This window comes from Pristis pectinata, chromosome 19, assembly GCF_009764475.1.
Source record: "Pristis pectinata isolate sPriPec2 chromosome 19, sPriPec2.1.pri, whole genome shotgun sequence".
In the NCBI taxonomy this organism is placed as follows: domain Eukaryota; kingdom Metazoa; phylum Chordata; class Chondrichthyes; order Rhinopristiformes; family Pristidae; genus Pristis; species Pristis pectinata.
In genome coordinates this window covers 39,646,791-39,659,865 of record NC_067423.1, presented here as the reverse complement: position 1 = coordinate 39,659,865, position 13,075 = coordinate 39,646,791, and the positions used below count along the sequence as shown (strand labels likewise).

The 13,075-nt window shown below is 46.0% G+C and overlaps 1 protein-coding gene across 1 annotated transcript in view; it reads left to right on the top strand.

Moving 5' to 3' along the window:
* The first annotated feature begins 38 nt into the window (after positions 1-38).
* The window catches only part of dnai7 (dynein axonemal intermediate chain 7), a 69,138-nt gene continuing 56,101 nt past the window's right edge, over positions 39-13,075 (top strand). Inside the window, exons 1-2 of the mRNA XM_052034169.1 lie at positions 39-61; positions 12,633-12,735. Coding sequence (XP_051890129.1) covers positions 59-61; positions 12,633-12,735 — 106 coding nt within the window. The 5' untranslated portion in view covers positions 39-58. The remainder of the gene's footprint in view (positions 62-12,632; positions 12,736-13,075) is intronic.

The window sequence follows — 13,075 nt, the reverse complement described above, 5'->3', positions numbered from 1 at the left end:
GCGTTGCCCGGCAACGGGGGGGCGGAGCGGGTAAACAAGGCCCGGTGCAGGCGGCGGGATGGTGAGTCCGGGTCTCGCGGTCCGGGGGGTGGTGTCCGGGTCTGGGGCAGGGTCCGGGGGTCTGGGGCGGGGTCCCGGGGTCTGGGTCCGGGTCCGGGGGCGGGGTCCCGGGGTCTGGGTCTGGGCCCGGGCGTCTGGGGCGGGGTCTGGGTCCGGGCGTCTGGGTGGTGGGGCGGGGGGTTGTCTGGGTCCGGGGGCTCTGGGTGGGGGTCCGGGGGTCGGGGTGACTGGGGCTGGGGTCAGGGACAGGGGCAGCGTTGGATATAGAAAGGCAGCGTCACAGGGAGGTCCACAACCAACATTGTGAGGGGCAGGGAGAGGGTGAATGGTGAGAAACCCTTCCCCATAGCAGAGGGAGTCTAAAACCCAGAGGACGTGGGCTTAGGGGAAGGGGCTGGAGGGTTAACTGAGGAAGGATTTCACAGCCAGAGAGTGGCTGGAATCTGGAGCACACTACCTGAGGGGGTGGTGGAGGCAGAGGCTCTCAGAAGGTGTGGATGAGCACTTGAATGGCCAAGGCACGGAAGGCCACAGACCAAGTGCGGGTGAACGAAATCAGTAAATCTGCCAAAGACACAGGTTTGTTTCTCTGTTGAATGACTTTATAGCTCAAGGGAACTTACATATCGAGGATGAAGGCAGTGGGTCGATGTGTGCAATGTGCTAGATCTTGGTATTGGTTTATTATTGTCACTTGTACCGAGGTACAGTGAAAAACTTGCCTTGCATACCAATCGTAAAGGTTAATTCATTACACAGTTCAGTTACATTGAGTTAGTACAGAGTGCATTGATGTAGTACAAGTCACAGGAAGGGTGGGAAAGAGACATGCGGTAGTGATAGGGGACTCCATAGTCAGGGAAACAGATAGGAGGTTCTGTGGCAGTGAGCATGAATCCCGGATGGTATGTTGCCTCCCAGGTGCCAGGGTCTGGGATGTCACTGATCGCGTCCACAGGATTCTTGAGCGGGAGGGAGAGCAGCCAGAAGTTGTGGCCCATGTTGGCACCAACGACATAGGTAGGAAGGGGGATGAGGTCCTGAAGAGCGAGTTCAGGGAGCTAGGCAGAAGACTGAGGAACAGGACATCAAGGGTAGCAATCTCGGGATTGCTGCCGGTGCCACGCGATAGTGAAGGCAGGAATAGGAAGAGGTGGCAGATAAATGCATGGCTGAGAAGTTGGTGCAGGAGGGAGGGTTTTAGATTTCTGGATCATTGGGATCTCTTCTCGGGAAGATGGGACCTGTACAGAGAGGACGGGTTACACCCGAACCAGAAGGGGGCCAGTATCCTTGCGGCTAAGTTTGCTAGGGTGGTTCGGGAGGGTTTAAACTAGTTTGTGAGGGGGAAGGGAACCGGAGGAGTAGGTCTGAGGAAGAAGGGGATGGGGAAAAGTTAGATCAAACAGGTAGAGAGGCTTTGGGGAAGGAGAAGCAGCATACAGGCTATAAAAGTAGTAAGGTAGATGGACTGAAGTGTGTTTACTTAAATGCAAGAAGTGTCAGGAATAAGGGAGATGAACTGAGGGCTTGGATAAGTATGGGGGACTATGATATTGTGGCTATTACTGAGACGTGGCTAACGTCAGGGCAGGAGTGGATATTGAATATTCCTGGGCAGGAGTGGATATTGAATATTCCTGGTTTTCGGTGTTTTGAGAGGGATAGGGAAGGGGGAGAAGAGGAGGAGGGGTGGCGATACTGGTCAGGGACACTGTTACGGCTGTGGAAAGGATGGATGTTGTAGAAGGATCATCTCTAGAGTCCGTATGGGTGGAATTAAGGAATAAGAAAGGAGCAGTTACTCTACTAGGAGTATTCTATAGGCCCCCTGGTAGCGGTAGAGATATAGAGGAGCAGATTGGCAGGCAGCGTTTGGAGAGAAGCAAAAATAATAGGGTTGTTATAATGGGAGACTTCAACTTCCCAACTATAGACTGGAACCTGCTTAGTGCCAAAGGTTTAGATGGGACAGAATTTGTTAAATGTGTCCAGGAGGGATTCCTGACGCAGTATGTTGACAGGCCGACTAGAGGGAATGCCGTGCTAGATCTAGTTTTAGGAAATGAACCGGGACAGCTGAAGGATCTATTGGTGGGTGAGCATTTGGGGGACAGTGACCATTGCTCCATAACCTTTAAAATTGTCATGGACAGGGACAGGTGCAGAGAGGACAAGAAGATATTTAATTGGGGAAGGGTGAACTATGAGGCTATAAGGAGAGAACTTGGGAGTGTAAAGTGGGATGTCCTTTTTGAAGGGAAACGTAGCATGGAGATGTGGTCGATGTTCAGGGATCTTATGCAGGATGTTAGGGATAAATATGTCCCGGTGAGGCAGAGAAGGAGTGGCAGGGTGAAGGAGCCGTGGGTGACGAGAGAGGTTGAACAACTAATTAGGGAGAAGAAGGTAGCATACATAAGGTATAAGCAGCAAAGTTCAGACAGGGCCCGTGAGGAATATAGAGTAGCAAGGAAGGAACTTAAGAAAGGGCTGAGGAGAGCTAGAAGGGGACATGAAAAGGCATTGGCTAGTAAGGTTAAGGAAAATCCCAAGGCCTTTTTCACCTACGTGAAGGGTAGGAGGTTGGCTAGGGTAAAGGTAGGCCCGATTAAAGACAAAGGTGGGAGAATGTGCCTGGAGGCGGCGGAAGTGGGAGAAGTTCTCAATGAATACTTCTCTTCGGTATTCACCAAGGAGAGGGGCCTTGATGACGCGGAAGGGAGTGCTGGTAAGGGTAATGTTCTCGAGGTTGTAGATATCAAGAGAGAGGATGTGTTGAGGTTGTTAAATAATATCAAGTCGGATAAATCTCCGGGGCCTGACGGGATTTTCCCCAGGCTGCTTCAAGAGGCGAGGGAGGAGATTGCTGAACTGCTGGTAAGGACCTTTGAGTCCTCGTTGTCCACGGGGATGGTGCTGGAGGATTGGAGGGTGGCGAATGTTGTCCCCTTGTTCAAAAAAAGTAGTAGGGATAGTCCAGGGAATTACAGACCGGTGAGCCTTACGTCTGTGGTGGGTAAGCTGTTAGAAAGGATCCTAAGGGATAGGATCTATGAACACCTGAAGAATAATGGACTGATTAGGGACAGCCAGCATGGATTTGTGAAGGGAAGATCTTGCCTCACAAGCCTGATAGAGTTCTTTGAGGAGGTGATGAGGAAGATTGATGAGGGTAGTGCGGTGGATGTGGTCTATATGGATTTTAGTAAGGCGTTTGATAAGGTACCTCATGGTAGGCTTCTTCAGAAGGTCAGAGGCCAAGGGATCCAGGGAAGCTTGGCTGTGTGGATTAGGAATTGGGTTGCCCGTAGAAAGCAGAGGGTTGTGGTGGAAGGAGTGCCCTCGGATTGGAGGGCAGTGACTAGTGGTGTTCTGGAACCTCTACTTTTTGTGATATTTATAGATGACTTAGATGAGGGGGTGGAAGGCTGGGTTAGTAAGTTTGCAGACGACACTAAGATCGGCGGTGTTGTGGATAGTGTGGAGGGCTGTTGGAACTTACAGAGGGATATTGATAGGATGCAGAGCTGGGCTGACAAGTGGCAGATGGAGTTCATTCTGGAGAAGTGTGAGGTGGTACACTTTGGAAGGACAAACTCCAGGGTAAATGGCAAGGTACTTGGCAGTGTAGAGGAGCAGAGGGATCGGGGGTTCATATTCACAGTTCACTGAAAGTTGCCTCACAGGTGGATAGAGCAGTTAAGAAGGCCTATGGGATGTTAGCTTTCATAAATCGTGGGATTGAGTTTAAGAGCCGCAAAGTGATGATGCAGCTTTACAAAACTCTAGTTAGACCACACTTAGAGTACTGTGTTCAGTTTTGGTCGCCGCATTATAGGAAGGATGTGGAGGCATTGGAAAGGGTGCAGAGGAGATTTACCAGGATGCTGCCTGGATTAGAGCGTATGGAATATGAGGAGAGGCTTAAGGTGCTAGGGCTTTATTCACTGGAAAGGAGGAGGATGAGAGGAGACATGATAGAGGTATATAAAATATTGAGAGGAATAGATAGAGTAGACAGCCAGTGCCTCCTTCCCAGGGCACCAATGCTCAAAACGAGAGGGCATGGCTTTAAGGTTATGGGTGGGAGGTTCAGGGGAGATGTCAGGGGGAGGTTTTTCACCCAGAGAGTGGTTGATGCATGGAATGCACTACCTGGGGTGGTGGTGGAGGCAGATACATTGGACAGGTTCAAGAGTTTGTTGGATAGGCACGTGGAGGAATGTGAGATAGAGGGATATGCGGGAGGAAAGGTTTAGATAGTGTGAGGGTGGTTTGATGGACGGCACAACATGGTGGGCTGAAGGGCATGTTTTGTGCTGTATGGTTCTATAGCTACAGAGAAAGTGCAGTGCAATAAAGGTGCAAGGTCACAATAAGGTAGATCGTGAGGACAGAGTCCATCTCATTGTATAAGGGAACTGTTCAATAGTCTTATCACAGTGGGGTAGAAGCTGTCCATGAGCCTGGTGGTACGTGCCCTCTTGCACCTGTATCTTCTACCTGATGGGAGAGGGGAGAAGAGAGAATGACCTGGGTGGGTGGGGTCTTGTGGATGTAAAATGGCATTTTAACATGGTACCAAGTGTTTTTGTGGGTTCATTGGGTTTTGTTGCAAATGCAGTCATTCAGAGCTCACAGCAGAATATCCTTTACTGAAGGTAGACAACTCTTATATAAAATGCTTCAGCATAAGCTGTACTTAATATCATTGAAGTGTCTACTGTAAGCATTAGTGACTCCAGTAAGCCACCTCTTCATATAGCTACTTATACACCTTTGGTTTGGTGTTGGTATTGGTTTTGGTTTATTATTGTCACATGTACTGAGGTACAGTGAAAAACTTGTCTTGCATACCGATTGTACAGGTCAATTCATTACACAGTGCAGTTACGTTGAGTTAGTACAGAGTGCATTGAGGTCGTACAGGTAAAAACAATAACAGTACAGAGTAAAGTGTCACAGCTACAGAGAAAGTGCAGTGCAATAACGTGCAAGGTCACAACAAGGTAGATGGTGAGGTCAGAGTCCATCTCATTGTATAAGGGAACTGTTCAATAGTCTTATCACAGTGGGGTAGAAGCTATCCTTAAGTCTGGTGGTACATACCCTCAGGCACCTGTATCTTCTACCCGATGGAAGGGGAGAGAAGGGAGAATGTCCCGGGTGGGTGGGGTCTTTGATTATGCTGGCTGCTTCACCAAGACAACGAGAGGTAAAGACAGAGTCCAAGGAGGGGAGGCTGGTTTCCGTAATGCGCTGGGCTGTGTCCACAGCTCTCTGCAGTTTCTTTCAGTCCCAGGCAGAACAGTAGCCGTACCAAGCCATGATGCATCCAGATACTCTGCCCCTGAGAGTAGTGTTTGCACCGAGTTTTGTTCTCCTCCTGTTTAGTTTTACCCAGCTTCCATGGGTCCGGGCAGCAGCCTCTGTCGATGACTACGAGCTGACAGGATCTGTCAGCCTTTGAGCTTGCAGAATGGTGAAAAGTTTAGCCGTACCCCTCCAGAGTTCAGGTGGTATTCCAGTTAGTTCAGTTTGAGCTTTGGGTAGATTGAACCAACCAGCCAGTTTACAAACCACCATGGGAGCACACAGTGACTTCAACAGCCATCACAGAGTGGTTGGCAGGTTTACATTTGGGCCTCGCCGTGTTGGTAAGTTCCTCATCTTAGTGTCATCTCAGCCGGTTTATCAATGCACCGACACTTCTCCTCTTTACAGCACTGCTGCCACACCACTTCATTAACAAATTCAAAAAATCGAATTAGCCAAGGTTCTAGGCCAACCTGAGAGCCAGGGATTATAATGCCTTGAAGACTTTGAGTCCAGCCAGCATCATTTTGTGTGAAAGATTCTAAACAATCAATGTTCTGCAGCCACACCCCAGTTGTTTTTCTGCTGCATGCCGTTATCAATTTCTCTCTGCTTAGTAATAAGCTGGAAACTTCTTTTTGAGTAGGTTCTTCTTCATTGTCTCTCCCTGCTATAGGGATTTTGTTTTAGTTTCCCACTGTGAAGCATTGTCTTGCCTTTGTTCTGCGCCACACCATTGGAAACTCCTCTGTTCAGCTGTTAACTGCTCCAGCTTTTCTACTTCACCTGATGATTTGATTTGATTTACGGAGTGAAGGCTTTTCTTCCTCCACAGATGTTGTGTTGTTAACCAGTCACGTTTCCTCTAGTTTTTGAAAAACATTTTTGACTCACTGCAATATTTTATTTCAAGTTCTAAGTCTTTTGTCCTTCTGATAGTTTCACTGTAGCTACTGCCTCACTATTCCCTGTAGCCAGCTTGCTCCAGCTACTGCCTTAGACCGCTGCCCTATTTCTTTGGGCCAGTGCTGTCCCTCTGTTAACTCCACTTACCAGCTCTCACCAGTGGCTCATTTCTCCGTACTTTGGAAATTTGTCTAAACTGCCAAACAATTATTGATAAACCTTAGATTTCTGAATGTGTGTACATTCCTTTCATTTATCCTTGTCATTTGCTGATACCACATTGATTTGAGAGTCATGTTGCACGTTAGGAATTTAGTTTAATTTGTGTCAGATGATGAAAAGGTGTAAACAGGATCTCTCACTGGTATTTACTGCACAGCTGAAGAGCGTGATAAAGATGATACACATGAGGCAATCATGACGATTGAGGACATGACTATAGATAAGCACATAGATACCGCAGTAAGTCATTATGAGAAAGGCTGACAGTTTATATTAAGTTCAACCTTAGATCTACAACATCATCTTTTGTTGCTGAGGTTGCAGAATCACTAACTCATGAAGTAACAACATTTCCATAGATATATAAAAGGAAGAGGTACTGAGGGCATGTTCAAGGCCGTGACTTAATGTCAGGTTTCAAGGTACTTTGCTAAATCACTGAATTCCAATTCAGTAGTTACAATGCTGTTGAACTTCATTCTGGTTATAGTCACATTGATTTACTGTGTAAATTTTAAAATATACAGTGTGCACAGAGGTGCTTGAAAAAAGCCATTGAGTTTCTGACTGAACCAGCAGCATTCTAATTACAAATATGTAGAATTGTGAGTCTGGCAGATACACATAGCAAATGAATGTCTAATGTATATTTAACTTTGATAAAAGCAAGTTACTGAGCATGCAGAATTTATGAAATATATACAGAAAATGCTTAAAATCAGGAGTGCCCAAACTTTTGAGCTTGGAGGATCACTTTCAGGCCAGAGTAGAACCCTGCAGGCTGAGGTTGTTGCTGACACTTGTGTTCCAGTGTATACAGGTCCTCCCCAAGTTACAGCAGGGTTCTGTTCTTGTGAACTGTTCGTCACCTGGACAGTTCACAAGTCGGACATGTGGCCGCGAACCAAGTTCCCAGGTGGCAGAAGATGCCCGCAGCCCTGCAGCAGCCGGTAAATCCATCCTGCCGGTCTCCCAAATGCTCGTTTGTCTGTATGGGCTGTACATAAGTTGTGTGTTTGTAAGCTGGGGTGGATCTGTAGAAGCTTGCTGGGCCTGCACTGTGATATCGAATGGCTCATTTGGCTGAACACACTGGGCATACAAGGCCCACAAGAACAATGAAGCAGGTGATAACCAGACGGTTGAGGTCTCCTTCACTGTTAGCTAAAGGACCTATTCCTACCTGGGCCGGAGACTCTGAGGAAAACAAAAAACAGAAATGCTGGAAGAACTCAGCCAGAGAACCAGCATCTGTGGAAGGAGAAACCAGTCAACATTTTAGGTCAGGAACCCCTCCTCTGAACTGGGGGAGAATGGAGGAGTGTCAGTTTTGAGAGCAGAGCTGAGGAAGCAGTGGGGTGCAAGTGTAAAAGGTAACTGGACGTGTAAGGGTTAAACTGGACGTGTAAGGGTTAAACTGGACGTGTAAGGGTTAATGGTGTGCAGCTATTATTCCTTCAACCATGGCATGATATTTCTTCAACCATGGGGTGACTATAGTTATGGCTACAAGTTTGCAAGTGCTGATGAGAAACAAAGAAATGTTTAAGGCATATTTTGCTTTGCTACAAGTTTGCTGTAAGCAACTGTGCTAGTATGTGCAGCTTCCCACAGATTAAGTATATAAGGAGGGACACTAACCTGTAAATCTCTGAGTAGGGATCAGTACAGAGCTTGGGTTACACTGTTAACTCTTTCTCTGTATCCTCACTCCCTCTAGCGTTAAACTAATAAAGCATTAATCATGCGTTCCTTGGTTCTGCTGTTGTCTGACTTATTACAGCGTGGGTCGACTTTTACACGATAAAAGACTACATGGAGATAGGTTAAGCCAGATCAGGTGATATGGAGCATGACTGTTAGCAAAACATTTTATAGAAATGGGGAGAGACACAAGAGACTGCAGATGCTGGAATCTGGAGCAACAAGCAATCTGCTGGAGGAACTCAGCGGTTCAGGCAGCATCGTGGGGAGGAAAGGAATTGTTGAAATTTTGGGTTGAAACCCTGCAATTGGACTGAGAGTGGGGGGGGGTGGGGAGGGAATGACCTGTATAAAAAGGAGAAAGGGAGTGATGAGACAGGAGTTCGAGGTGATTGGTGGACTCAGGAGGGGTGAAAGATGACAGGCAAATTGCGCCAGGTAGGGGAGGGGAGCGGGGGTGGACTAAAGGAACAGTGGTGGGGCTGGCCATGCTGTGCTCTGCGAAATGGTCGCCCAGCCTGCATTTGGTCTCGTTGATGTAGAGGAGGCCACATCGGAAGCATCAAATGCAGTAGACGCGGTTGGAGGAGGTGTACACGAATCTTTGCTTCACCTGGACCGGCTGTTTAGGTGGTGGTGAGGGAGGAGGTGCAAGGACAAGTATTACACCTCCTGCGATTGCAGGAGAAAATGCTAGGGGTCGGAGGGGTGGGTGGGGAGGGATGAGCGGACCAGGGAGTCACGGAGGGAGTGGTCTCTGTGGAAGATGGAAAGGGGTAGGGAGGAGAAGATGTGGCTGCTGGTGGGATCTCATTGCAGCTGGCAGAAATGATGAATAATGTTAGTGCTGGGTGTGGAGACTCATAGGTGATGACCAGGGGATCTCTGTCTGAGGGAGACAGGCTGAGAGCAGACATATGAGAAACAGAGGAGATATGAGAGCAGGCTCCATCAACCACTGCAGAAGGGAAGCCATGCTTCCCGAAAAAGGAGGACATTTCAGATCATCAGGATGATAAGCATCAGCGTTTCACCATCCCAAGCATGATGATGGGAAACAAAGAAAGAGCAGTTTACCAGAAGATTGAAAAGTGCCGAGACAGAATACAAGATGTTGTTCTTCCAGTTCACATTCTCCTCACTGTGGCAATGAAGGAAGCCACAGAGAGTCAGAATTGGAGTGGGATTTAGAATTTGAGTGGCATGCAACCGGAAGTTCAGGATCAATCCTGCAAACTGAGTGCAGGGTGTTCCACAAAGCAATCACCCAAACTGTGTTTGGTTTCCCCAATGCAGAGGAGACCACATTGTGAACACCGAGTTCAGTACAGTAGATTGGAAGAAGTGCAGGTGAATCACTGCTCCACCTGGAATCGCTGGAAGGGAAGAGGTGAATGGACAGGTGTTGCATCTCCTTTGGTTGCATGGGAAGGGGGAATGGTGTCTTCTCACCCTGCCTTCTGTAAGGATGCAACTCCCATCATCTGTCTGAACCCCGGTTCACCTGCCTGACTGCACCACCCCACCAATCCTCCCAACCTGTCGTCTACCCATGTCTCCATCATCTTTCTGACCACCTCTATCATTTGTCCAAACCATCTGTCCGAAATCCCCCCCACCCCACCCCACCCCCATCATTGTTTCCCTGATATTCACCTTCTCCTCCTCATTGCCTGCCCTGTAGTCCCTTCCAAACAACTCTATGGCGACCTCAATTATTTGTCTGACCCCCCCAACCTCCACTCCCTGTCAAAACCCCTCAGTCATCTGCTTGGCAATCTTACTCGCCCACCACCACCATTGTGAAAGAAACTAAATAAATGGAAGTTCCTTTTTAATTAACTGTGCAACAGAACTCCAGGATATTAGCATCATATTGTGTGAGCCCAAACATCCTCAAATCTTTACAAGAACAAAATTAGAATCAACAAGCAATCTGCTGGAGGAACTCAGCGGGTCAAACAGCATCTGTGGGGAGAAAGGAATTGTTGATGATTCAGGTCGAACCCCTGCATCAGAACCCGACTTTTTGACCCCAAAATGTTAACATTTCCTCTTCGCTCCCCCCACCCCCCAGATGTTGCTCGACCCACTGAGTTCCTCCAGCAGATTGCTTGTTGCTCCAGATTGCAGCATCTGCAGCCTCTTGTGTCAACAAAATTAGAATATTTAATTACGGGATTATGGGCAGTCCATACCGTACACCACGGATTCCAAGTATTCTGACTTTAAGAATGAAATGGAATGCAGCTCTTAAAAATCATAGGTTGTCAGTAAAATGCATTATTGAAAACTTAGTGTAACTCAGTGGCACGTCTTACTGATTTTTTTCTAAGGTTACGCACGGTAGCGTAGCGGTTAGTGTGACTCTATTACAGCATCAGTGATTGGGGTTCAATTCCCGTCGCTGCCTGTAAGGAGTTTGTACGTTCTCCCTGTGTCTGCATGGGTATGCTCCCACATTCAGAAGACACACAGGTAGGTTAACATGGGTCTAAATAGGCGGTGCGGACTCATGGGGCTGAAAGGGTCCGTTACCATGCTGTATAGATAAAGTTTTTAAGAACAAGTACTATAGGACCATAGAACCATACAGCACAAAACAGGCCCTTCGGCCCACCATGTTGGGCCGTCCATCAAACCACCCTCACACTACCTAACCCCTTCCTCCCGCATATCCCCCCATCCCACACTCCTCCATGTGCCTATCTAACAAGCTCTTGAACCTGTCCAATGTATCTGCCTCCACCACCATCCCAGGCAGTGCATTCCATGCACCAACCACTCTCTGGGTGAAAAACCTCCCCCTGACATCTACCCTGAACCTCCCACCCGTAACCTTAAAGCCATGCCCTCTCGTCTTGAGCATTGGTGCCCTGGGAAGGAGGCGCTGGCTGTCTAAGTAAATATAATCTTTTGCAGAACATTCTCAACCAGTTGAAGAGAAATGATTTTACTTTGATGTCTTTGAAATACCACACCATATTGCCAATTTAGATTTATATTTTGGGCTTCCTTCATACTGCTTTTGTTTTTCATCCCCACAAAGTTGTTTTAAGTGTATCAGTGATATCGAACCTAGAGAAATACCAAGTACAGTAAAGTAGATTCAAGTTCTGCACTCCGGGATACCTAATTTCTACCACGTCAACCAAATTGGGACTATAAATCTAGTTGTATGGACCTGCTTAGTTTGTTTTTTGCTATCTAGACAATTTTTTAGTCTCTCTCGATTCTTTATGAAATATCTCACCTATTCTGTTTTGTTCTTTTTTTGGTGGCAGGCACCAAAGGGAAAAAAGAAACAAAAGCCTGGAACCAGGGAGGTATAGTGTAGTATATTGAAAGAGATGTTATAGGCTTGGGTATCTTTACTCCAGTTATTAGTATGTATCAGGTTTTGCCAAATGTATATACATGTAAGAAGTAACAGTTAGATGTGTTTTGAAAAGAGGGGCATGAAGATAAGTTGTTAATATTTTTAGAGTTATGTTATTGATAGCTGAAGGTGAGAGGTTCTAACCATCGATTGATCATGTCATGTTCTATGGATTGGATCCAGTGAAATTTGTTTTATGAAAATCCTCTATCCCACTGCCCAGTATTTGGGGTGATAATAACCTTAAATACTTCAAGTTATCTCTTAATATAAATCATTAATATTGAGTGAGTGCTACTGTTGATCTACTTTGATGAGATTAGTTTGCTGTGATTGACACTTGCTGGTAAGCCCATTGGCAGACACTCATTCAATTGGTAGCAATGTAACAGTTGTGCTGCTACTTCAAAGAGATTTTTTTATTCTCCAATTGCTTGCTTTTAACTCTTTTCTAGAGGGAGACTGTGAAAGACTCCCCTAAAGTTGAGCACAGTATGGACATTCAAGATTCCATACCTACTTTTGGGAAGGACAGACCAAAACAATGTTTTTCCTCATTTTCCTCTCTGACCAATATCATGTGAAATGAACCAGTTTACATAAAGTGCAGACTGATGAGATTTCAGTTCCTTTAAATTTGTTTTTGAGTCTTCAGCATTAGTAAAAACTAATTCTTCTGTGAGTGAACAGCTATACTCATTTTTCAGAATAATGTAGTGGAAAATTTCATTGGCACTGTAAAAACAGTGCTTAAAAAAATGTGAAAATCTCAACTATAAAGATGTGTATGTTGGCACCAAGTGCTGCTGAAACACACCAGAATATGTACAGAATTGTTTTACTCACGGTTAATGTAATTTTCAGCTTTGCGCCCTATTTTTTTTCTTTGTTGTACAGACAAATTTTCTGGCCTTAAGGTTTAGAATGCCTATGCTGTACTACTGTATTGATGTTGCACAGACTGTGTGCACAATTGGACATTACTGATTTGACCTTCGTTTCTGTAAAACTGATGCAATATCTGGTATATCATTACTTTAAGACTTCAGTTCAAAGTTCAGCTGCTTCGAAGAAGAGACAGAGACCTAGCAGATCTGCAGAAAAACTTATGAAACAAGAGGAGGAGAAAAAGCATTTGGAAGAAGGTGAATATGCTCCTTGTTTTTAAGCCATTCTTTGGATTAGTGCCACTGGAAAGATAAGCATTTATTGGCCATTCCTCGTTTCCCTAACTAAAGAGGATGAGTGAATTAGTTGGATCTTTCCTAGCAATCCAACAGCACATGATTATTATTACTGCTGCCAACCTTTTGTTTTCAGATATTTAGAAATGATTTTCATATTTTTCTTACAATATTGTGAATAATCCAGAATAATTTGTACTTGGTCCAAAATTTCCTAAGTTCTTGAGCATTGAAATGCTGACCCAGAAAACCTAGAACAATACTTTCAAAAACTTAGGTATATAACTACAGCGGTAAGTGT